The sequence below is a fragment of the Acipenser ruthenus genome, chromosome 51, assembly GCF_902713425.1.
Source record: "Acipenser ruthenus chromosome 51, fAciRut3.2 maternal haplotype, whole genome shotgun sequence".
In the NCBI taxonomy this organism is placed as follows: Eukaryota; Metazoa; Chordata; class Actinopteri; order Acipenseriformes; family Acipenseridae; genus Acipenser; species Acipenser ruthenus.
Genome location: NC_081239.1, coordinates 2762843 through 2773690, shown reverse-complemented (window position 1 = coordinate 2773690; position 10848 = coordinate 2762843). Strand labels below are relative to the sequence as shown.

Sequence of the window (10848 nt, the reverse complement as noted above, 5' to 3'; positions counted from 1 at the left end):
TGAACATTGGACAACATTCTACAACAAGGACTATCTATAGAGGCGGGACGGACTGCACTTAAATAAAAAGGGAACCAATCTACTGGGAGAAAGGATCCTCGAGGAGGTTCAGAAGCATTTAAACTAGAAAGGAAGGGGGGAGAAAATAACAAAAAAACAAGGGCAACAACTCAGTAAGACACCGCTAACCAAGATCATGCAACAGTCTCTTGACACGGGTTGTACCGACAGACTGGAGAATTGCAGATGCAATACCGATCCACAAAAAGGGAGATAAAACCGAACCAGGTAACTACAGACCAATAAGCCTGACTTCTATTATATGTAAACTTATGGAAACTATAATAAGATCCAAAATGGAAAATGACCTAGTATCATGGCAGACAGTCTGCATGGTTTTAGGAAAGGGAGATCACCTGCTTGATTTTTTTTGAGGATGCAACCAACAATGGATAACTGCAAAGTATGTGACATGGTTTAGTTAGATCTCCAGAAAGCTTCTGACAAAGTCCAGCATAATATATTAATTCTGAAAAGGAACACAGTAGGGATTCAAAGAAATGCATGCACATGGATTAGGGAGTGGTTAACATGTAGAAAACAAAGTATTGATTAGAGGAGAAACCTCAAAATGGAGCGAGGTAACCAGTGGAGTACCACAGGGATCAGTTTTAGGCCCTCTGCTATTCCTAATCTACTTTAATGACCAGAATTCCAGGTTTAAAAGGCACATCGTATGCAGACAGGCTAAAAAAATTGAATCTATTCAGTCTTGAACAAAAAAGACTACGCAGCGATTTGATTCAAGCATTCAAAATTCTAAAAGGTATTGACAATGTCGACCCAGGGGACATTTTTGACCTGAAAAAAGAAACAAGGACCAGGGGTCACAAATGGAGATTAGATAAAGGGGCATTCAGAACAGAAAATAGGAGGTACTTTTTTACACAGAATTGTGAGGGTCTGGAACCAACTCCCCAGTAATGTTGTTGAAGCTGACACCCTGGGATCCTTCAAGAAGCTGCTTGATGAGGATCAATAAGCTACTAACAACCAAACGAGCAAGATGGGCCGAATGGCTGCCTCTCGTTTGTAAACTTTCTTATGTTCTTAAGTGTCTCCTTCCTCCTGTCCTGAGTCTGTATTTGAATCACAAAAACAAAGCCTGTCCTCAGGACCTCCTACTAAAGAGAGCTGCTGTGTTTAAAGAGTGGCATGCTTTCATGCATGGCTGACATCGACACACAGGAGAAAAAATGGACTGGAAATCACCGTAACAACTGATTTCTCATATAGGATTTATGTTAATTACACAGATATTAAAAGGACAGTAGAAACATTACAAACTCATGTTACATGGAAGAATGCACTTTATTTTGACACTAGAACACAAGGGCAGTCTGTACTTCCCAGGCACAATGCCTAATCACAAGGCACTTCAAACTACCTGAGGTGCTGAATCCAAACCCTTTCAAAGTGCAATGCTGTTCTGCGCTAGCACAGCAGCAGTGCTTCAGTCCCGTTGTAGAGATGGGTGTTTGAGAATGGGAAGAGACCTATCAGCATCAACCCTGTGCCGACACCAGACATCAAATGAATAACCCAGGTGTTCATTTAAAAGCACCATCAGTGACAAGTTTGAGAAATAGACTGAGGCGTTGTTTTGATCAGCCTATACCACAATAAGCTCACATATTTTTAACGCTTTTTACAGCACTGGGGAATCACCCTGGATTGCACCGGTGCTGTAAAAGGCTCCAAAAAGGTGGTTTATCTGGGAATAGGCCCTGAGCGACTGTTATAAGAAGCTCAGCTGGACTTTTCTTAGAAGACTGCTTGAATGTTCTGATGTTACACCATGGCTTTGAATATTTTACATGTGTGAATCTCTTGCAAGGCACATTTTGCTTCCAGAGGTATTTACATTTTGGCAATGTATTTTATGTAAAATAAGGAATCTCATTTATAGCTGTGGAGCTGAATCTTTTAAATTGCAGAAATAGCTTTGAAAGGAATCGTATCTAAGGTTGGGGGTGGGTCTTTAGAGATTTTTAAAAAGTATGTGAACTGTATGTGGTATGAAAGCTTAGTACGCTGGATAACATGTTGGGGGTGCAGCTGCACTTGTGAGATGATCACAAACAGTCTTTGCATTAAAGAGGAGACGATTTGCTATTCTGGGGTACCATGATATTAGTAAGAAGGGGTCTGAATGGATAATGGGGGCAATAAATGTCCCACCATAGTCATTCTGTTTCACGACAAGCAACCCCATAATTAACACCAGTGTCTACGCATTAAATGTATTGCATATATAGGAAACTAAACATGGTATGCAGTGATCGGAAGGGTATAGTGTAGTTGCAGGACAACTGATGGAAAAGTTTAGCAAAGTGAAAAGAGACTTGTCACAAACAAATACAATTAGAAATATTATATGCAAGTTGCAATACAGTATTGAAATGTGTTGTATTGCTTATTTTTCCAGGTTATTGGTGATACAATCAACACACCAGTCTTGCTCTTTTTGAAGTGATAATAAAAGACTGTAACAATAAAATGCTACTGTTAGTCTCTTCTCTTTTCTGGCAAACTGGGAATGGGAGAAATCCAGAATGGCCTAAGACAGTGCTCTATATTCATATGATCAAAACATTTAGCAACGCTATAACAAAGCAGTCTACTAACTTTATAATCACCCCGTATCAAAAGTAACCAAGAAATATAATTTGGATACATGGACCAACCTTCAATGCAATAAGGATACTTCACTTTTGTGAATTCACCATATACAGGTTCTGTATCCAGTGAAAGAGAAGCATCACATATGAATGCAGTCCAAGATCAAGCACGACCCAAAACACCAGGGCAGAGGCTGTGTTACACTTTTTATCAGTGTTGTTGCTGTGCACTTTTCCTGAAGGAAAGATTCCAAAATCCGTACAGCACTTGGCCCTTCAGTATGGGCCCATCGCTCCATTTCAGGGCTCCAGCGTCCCTGTGTAAAGTGGAGTGTATAAACAGTCTAAACAGCACTACTAGACTTGTTCTGGTGAAAGGACTTGGGTACGTGATGGTGAGGCCGACCCCACTTCCTCTTGTCCCAACGACACTGAAGCAGCATCATGAAAGTGACCCGGAAGGACTTATTGCAGAGCGCGTAGCACACAGGGTTGACCGTGCTGTTGACGTAGCAGAGCCAGTATCCCAGCTGCCAGAGAGTCTCAGGGATGCAGTCCGTGCAGAAGGTGGAGACGAGCACCATAATGTTGTAGGGAGTCCATGTGATGATGAACGCCAGGAGGATGGCGCTCAGGGTCTTGGCTGCTTTCTTCTCCTTGATCAGCGACAGTCTCTTTCGCTTCTTTGCTTTGGGTTGCATCTTGAGCAGGCTGTCCCTGGTGGTGAAGGTGCTGAGACTGCCCATGGTCAGCCTGGAAGATCTCTTCGACTCCTGGGGAGCGTTCCTGGCTTTGCTCATCACCCTGGAGAGACTACGATCTTCCAGGCAACCAGGGACCTCCTTCCTAGGTCTGGGGAGTTCCTCCCCCTCTCTAGCCCTCCCAGCTCGGATCTGAGGCAGGCAAATGACCACGGAGCAGTGAGTCTTCATCTCCAGGGGTGTCTCGTCCTCCTCTGAAGTTGAGTTCCCGGGGGATCCTTCTTCATCAATGTTCACCCAGCTCCCATCGCTGCTGGGTTCCAGATAGGCCTTCCTGCTGGAGCATCTCTTTGGATAGAGGCAGCAAAGACTCTTGGATCCCGAGCTGGGTATCTGAAGCCCGTTGGTGGGTCCACAGCTGCTATCGCTCTTGGTGCTGTTTCCAGAAGCTGGCTGAGTCTGCGATGAAGCCTCTCTGCTTTCAGAACCCATCAGCCCGGCCAGTTCCTTGGCCCTGTTCTCCGTCTCCCGGTATATCCTCCAGTACAGGATGATCATAATGGTCACAGGCAGATAGAAAGCCGCGATGGCCGTCCCGAAGGTGATGATGGGCTGTGAGAGAAACTGGATGAAGCACTGCTCCGAGGGCACTGTCCTTTCACCCACGATGTACTGCCAGAAGAGTATGGCCGGAGCCCAGAGGACAAAGGAAATGGCCCAGGCCATTGTGATCATGATGGCAGCCCGTTTCGGCGTCCTCTTGGCCCGGTAGGTAAGCGGTCGCGTGACAGAGAAGAAGCGGTCGAAGCTGATGATCAGGAGGTTCATGACCGACGCGTTGCTGGCCACATAGTCGATGGCCAGCCAGATATCGCAGGAGAAGGTACCGAGAGCCCAGCGGCCCATGATGATGTAGGTGGTGTACAGGTTCATGGAGACGGCTCCCAGGATAAGGTCAGCACAGGCCAGGCTCAGCAGGAAGTAGTTATTGACCGTCTTCAAGTGGCTGTTGACTTTGAAGGCCACCATGACCAGCAGGTTCCCGATGATGGTGACGAGGGAAAGCGCTCCGGTGAAGAGCACGATCAGGGTGACCTGCCACACCGTGTGGCCTCCCAGTGGGTCCTGGCTCTGGTTAGCGGCCGCACTGCTGTTGGCCACCAGGGAGACTCTCATGGAGGTGTTCCTGGCTGCTGTGAAGGTGATGGGATACATGTTGGAAGAGAGGGAGACGTTCAGGCTCCAGGACTCATCTTCAGCTATCAGTCAACTCTGCTCATGGTTACAATCTGGGAAGAAGGAAAAACAATGGATACGTTTTAGGAATTTCAGGATTTAATCGTTTGGAAATTCTAATGTTAAATTGTTTACTTTCTCAATCATGAAACCTTCTAAAAATATAATATACAACCCCTTCCTTTAAATATATAACATACAGCACTGAAGCATTGTGTAAATAGCAGAGATCGAGGGCTGGCTGGTGAAATCTCTAGGACAGCAGGGCAGAAGAGCACAGCACACAACAAGACAGGATACCAGGGGGCAGTTCAGATAACAGAGGGGTTTGGATAATCAAAGTTCAGTTATCAAGGTTTTACTTTAAGGCTGTAAGTAAGTAAGGGTTGGGCCATTGTGGTCTTGAATATCTTGAAGTCATTTATCTGAATTGAGGTTTAATTCAACTTTTCTGTGCCTCTGACTCATTCTATTGCCTCCCTAATGGGTGATTGCAGGTCTGATTCCCAAGTGATGCATTTTCATTGTAAGCACAATGTACAAAGCAAATCAGACAGATGCCAGCAGTAGCTCAGTTCAGACTCACTTTCACATTTATTCTATGGTTTGTGAATATTTACTACATTGTTCACTTAGTTTATCTTTCTAAGCACCCAAACCTTATAAAAGCTTACTGCACAGTCATGTTGTGGTCTTCCCAGTTATACTATGCATTTACCATGTTTTACCATACCTCTGGGCCTTCCAATGCTGACAATGCCCCAGCTGCACACGGATTGCATTCACAAAGAACAGAAGCAGGTGAGCTGCTTTTCAGACCGTCTCCATATTAACTCTGACATTTACCTGGGAAGCTCCGAAATGAATCATTTTCACAGACCTTTTACATTTTATTTTGTAATAAACAGATACGTTCCAGGATTTTTTTTTTTTGTATAAAATAAAAACAGGCCTTGAGTATACCATGATAATCAAAACGCACACAGTAAAGTGCAATACATCAGGTTGTGTGATGTTGTTAATATTAAAACTGGTCAGGAGTGGAACCCCACCACATAAAAAACAACTTCATTTCTCTTGTTTATTTGCTCTATGTTACATCAATGACCAGACAGGGTTAATAACTGAATTACCCTCATATAATGTGTACTGTATTGTATAAGGGCTTTAACTTAATCAAGCCTGTGTTTATTGTCTGATAAGGTTTATCTCCGCGACAGTGAGCTCAGCGCTCACGTTCTGCTGTAACCATGGCTGCAGGACAGCTTGCTCATTCATTTCGATTCTAGTCATTGCCTCCAGTACGCTGTGTACTCCAGGGATCACTGGTTATACATCATTAAAGCTGGAGGAAATTTATCGTCCCTCTACAAAGTCGTTCCAGAAATCGTACCTGTCCTGCACTTCCACATACTTCTCAAAGGTGCAGTTTTCAAATGCTAAAGGCAACATGTGTTTTGGTTTCACCTCAGCAGTGTCTTTGGGGCTTGAAAGCATGTCAGTCAATAGCAGAGCAGCTGATTGGTTAGTGACAAGAAAGGAGGGGGGACTATTTTACAGCGGGCCAATGAGGCGCAAGAATGACCTGAAGTTCTCGAACTGCAAACAGAGCTAATGGAGTTTTGAAGTGACCAATGGAAGTGCACCACAGCGAACGTTAAGGCACATTGACACAAACATTTCTACAAGTCCCTTCCGTGCCTCTGCATTTCAGTGTCTTCAGGGTCAAGCATCGGGGAGACCAAGGAGGAACTAGATATCATGTTTCAAAATTAAAACAAAACATACGGCTGCTATCACATTTTTTTTTCTTACAAACTAATCCCAGAATTCTTACAGGCTGTGTACTTCCAATTGTTATATAGGTCTCAAATCTGAAGATTTGAAAGAAACACGCGCTCTAGCAAACTTGTAGTTTTATTTCAAAGCCGTAATTTCAGTGAGTGTTGCACTTCCTTGATCACCTGGAAGGTGAAATTGCCCCCACCCCTTCCAATAGCTTCTTTCCTGTCAATAACCAATCAGCTGCTTCCCCTGTTGCACCCAGGAAGTGCAAATAGGTAACCCGAGAATAAGGCATAGAAACTGAGAGCCTCCCTTAACCTAAAGTTGTACCAGATTCATGTTTTAAATGGAAATACTGTAACATGTGTTTCTTTCAAAACTGCACATCTGAGACCTATGTAGCCAATGGAAGTGCAGAACAGGTATGATTTTTTTTTAGCTACTGTCACTTTAAGAACATCCTGATGCCTGTTTTGAGTTAGTATAGGTACTGTCTGAGGCTGAGATCTATAATTATTCTTAAACATGCTAAAGACCCAAACAAATGCTCAAGTTATCACCCTATTGCACTTCTTAATACAGAAGCAAAACATTCCTGCAGCAAGAATCGAGAAAGCAGTCCCTGACACCACTGACCCTAATCAAACACCAGGGTTCATTACAAAACATACACAATTTGAGACATTTCGCAACATTTACACTGCGCACAGTGCAAAGCAGAACACAGAATGAAATGGAAACAGCTAACGCATTCACTGCATAGGTTTGGGTTTCATCCCAACTGTATTCAGTAGATTGGTCTCATGTATATTAGAACAGCAGTTTCTACTGTATTCGCCTTTTGCTCCTCCCTCCTATCCTTTCACTGGAACTACTGCCGTTCTAATCAGATCGAACTATTACAGGAATATCAAAAAAAAAAAAAAAAAAAAAAAGAATTTGCAAAGATAAATCTCTCACACAGTCGCGCTCTTTGTTGGTGCGCGACGGTGCTAGTGCGCATGTTTTAGGGTTCTGCTCTGACGTCATCGAGAGTTCAAGTTCGTTGGAACGGGGGGGGGTTTGTTATTGTATTAAAAGCAAGCTGCATAAAAAGCGCTTAACATTATAGATACTCTACAGATTCAATGTAATTAAGCCTACCTTAAATTACCTGCACCGTGTTAAACTTTATTTATTTATTTCTACAACCAGTAGCGTATTTATAAAATTGCACACCTCAAACGATTGCCTAAACACACCTGTGAACACTACAGTCTCACAAACACAGTTATCAGTGTCGTACCTAAAAATGCTTTTCACACAGGAAAGCGTTTTAAAAAAAAAAAAAAAATATTAATGAAAAGGTTCGTCATATTTGACTACCCTACAATATCAACAAAACAAAAAACAGACTAGCTTACCTTGTAATGAGAACACAAAGAGCCGACATCACCTAATCAGTAGAGTTTGTCAAACAGGTTGCCTCTACCTGCATGACTGACACACGCGGCACATTCCCGAAGAAGACGGAACAGGGCAGGCAGGGCTCACGCTCCCGGATCATTGCGCCCGTGCCAGCGGGTTTGTTGCCAACGAGGTAATACAGTTTGTATTGACAGCCGAGCCATGTAGTTAAAAACGAAAGACTTCATTTTTTTCTGATTACGATATTAGCTTGTAAATTTCAAATGTAAAAATTCTTTTGTTTTCTTTAGGTTTGTCTATCATACGTTTGCTTATAGAATAGGATTTTTGTATAAGGCTAACTGTTTTCTATATTTTAGGTTAATTAAAAAAAGTATGAATGCTTTATAGTCAATATAATACACATTATTCTTTTTATAATGAGAAAAAGTTAGCCCCTTTGAATTCTGCCATGAAAGACCCCATTGAAATGCATTGTTTTGTGTTTGCCTTTTTTTATTGTATTATTCTCATTAGTCTACATCGTTTCAGAAAAGAGGTTATTGATGTTTGAAAGTCAAAATCTTCCATAGGAATGCATTGGGATGCTGGCCCTGCTCACCTTCAGTTGTAATTATTGAGCCTCATGCATTTTTTTCAGTCAAACCTGAAGAGTCTTTCTGTGAAAGTTTGAAAAGATTGTGAATGAGTGCTGGACTTTAACCACCCAACCGAGATCTCGGAGATTGTAAAATGTTTCCTGAATTGATTAAATCATTAGCCCTACCCTGATTGTTTGCCTAATGCACTTGAATCCTCAGAAATCGGCGTCTGTTTGAATAACAATACCAGAGATCTTCATTGGAAGGATTCTCAGCCCAGAATGAAGAGGGACTCCCAGGATAGGTCCTCAAAGCTCCAGCCTTCCCCAGTCTTTATCAAAAATAATCTCACAGAACTAGAAATAAACAATAGAGCAATGAGCCTGAGTTCACTTCCTCACCCGCAGGGGGGTTTGTTCTCATCTTGTAACAGGATTTGTTCTCCTTTCTAAAAATAGAAGTTAAATAAAGAATGAAGGAAACACTTTGAAAATAAGACATTGTCAAAAAGATTAAAACATACACTATTATGGAAAGCACACATCCAATAGAAGAGATCATGTTTCTGCATGTTAAACCAGATAGAATCCTCTTTAAAATCTACAGCATTCTAATAGCTAATAACAAAATGTTCAATCCAGGATGAAACCTCTATATTGAAGATATAGCTGAGCATGAGTGGAAGGAAGTTTGGAAAAAAAATTACTACTTTCAAAATCTCTCCATTGAAACTAACTCAGTATACGACTGTGCAAAGCATTCACCACACTGGCCAGGGCTGTCAGACAAGTGTCCTAAATGCAGAAGCACTGGTGATTCGGCACACCACTAATTCTGCTGAGAACACTACACAGGGTGTGTTACGTAACTAATGAAATCTGCTCTGCAGCTCTGAGCTGCTCAGAGGGAGCGGAACTGAGTCACTGTGAAACAGGTTCTTTCACTGAGGGAGTGGAACTGAGCCTCCGTGAAACGGGTTCTATCACTGAGGGAGCGGAACTGAGCCGCTGTGAAACGGGTTCTTTCACTGAGGGAGTGGAACTCAGCCGCTGTGAAACGGGTTCTTTCACTGAGGGAGTGGAACTCAGCCGCTGTGAAACGGGTTCTTCCACTGAGGGAGCAGAACTGAGCCGCTGTGAAATGGGTTCTTTCACTGAGGGAGTGGAACTGAGTCGCTGTGAAACGGGTTCTATCACTGAGGGAGCTGTAAGTTGGTTCTTTCCCTGAGCTGCTCTGAACGGCTCACTTACTTAACACACTCATAATGTTTTGTTCACATTTCCTCCATAACCTGTAAAGTCTGTTTATTTTTAAGCTGGGAAACCCCAAGCCCTCCAAATATTTATACAACTACTAATCAGCTTGTGCACATGAAGTCAGTGACTCACCTCAATGCTCTTATCAAGAAACACGTAGCAAAGAAACGGGCTGTTTGTCAACATGACTTGAAAACTAGAATATGACCTAGGACTATAAAAGCACACACTGTATTCAACTGTAAGATATATTATTATTATTATTATTATTATTATTATTATTATTATTATTATTATTATTATTATTATTATCATCACAATCATCAAAGCACATTAACGCAGGCTTATCAACACATAATAAAACACAGCATTCAAGTAGTTGAGTAGTTGCAGTAAGAAGCACTCACAATGCCTGCAGAAATCAAAAGAAGGTAAAGGATCAGTTAAAAAAGAAAGATTCCAGCTAAACAGTATACTGTCAAATCTGCCTTTAGAGTCACCTCTGTTTAAAGACCAGTTTTCCCATGCTTTCACTATGCTAATACTAGACTTGTTTTGTCATAGTTTACAGTTGTTTAGGATGTATATGCTTTATTACAATGCTTCCCTATGCTTTACCAGACCTCTCTGTGCTTTACAATGCTTCCCTATGCTTTACCAGACCTCTCTGTGCTTTACAATGCTTCCCTATGCTTTACCAGACCTCTCTGTGCTTTACAATGCTTCCCTATGCTTTACCAGACCTTTCTGTGCTTTACAATGCTTCCCTATGCTTTACCAGACCTCTCTGTGCTTTACAATGCTTCCCTATGCTTTACCAGACCTCTCTGTGCTTTACAATGCTTCCCTATGCTTTACCATACCTCTCTGTGCTTTACAATGCTTCCCTATGCTTTACCAGACCTCTCTGTGCTTTACAATGCTTCCCTATGCTTTACCAGACCTCTCTGTGCTTTACAATGCTACCCTATGCTTTACCATACCTCTCTGTGCTTTACAATGCTTCCCTATGCTCTACCATACCTCTATGTGCTTTGCAATGCTTCCCTATGCTTTACCATATATTTACCATTATTTATTATTTTAATGCATTTGATTTAATATACATATGTGCATATATATATTTATTGAATTTATGAATATTTATTGTTGCAAAATGTGTACCTTTTGTAAGGTTGACCCTGAGCAAGTGGAAGTTTAT

At 42.0% G+C, this 10848-nt stretch overlaps 1 protein-coding gene across 2 annotated transcripts; it reads right to left on the bottom strand.

The window, feature by feature from the left end:
* Positions 1 to 1352: 1352 nt before the first annotated feature.
* On the bottom strand, positions 1353 to 8612 carry LOC117967832 (muscarinic acetylcholine receptor M1-like). 2 transcript variants are annotated; one of them, XM_059015964.1, is made up of 2 exons: positions 8412 to 8612; positions 1353 to 4671 (listed from the first exon to the last, which is right to left on the bottom strand). In XM_059015964.1, the coding sequence occupies exon 2, from the start codon at positions 4595 to 4597 to the stop codon at positions 3026 to 3028; it is 1572 nt and encodes a 523-aa protein (XP_058871947.1). In that variant the 5' UTR covers positions 4598 to 4671; positions 8412 to 8612; the 3' UTR covers positions 1353 to 3025. The 2 variants fall into 2 exon arrangements, with proteins under 2 accessions (XP_058871947.1, XP_034771134.2); XM_034915243.2 differs by lacking the exon at positions 8412 to 8612 and adding an exon at positions 7807 to 7908.
* Positions 8613 to 10848: the final 2236 nt, after the last annotated feature.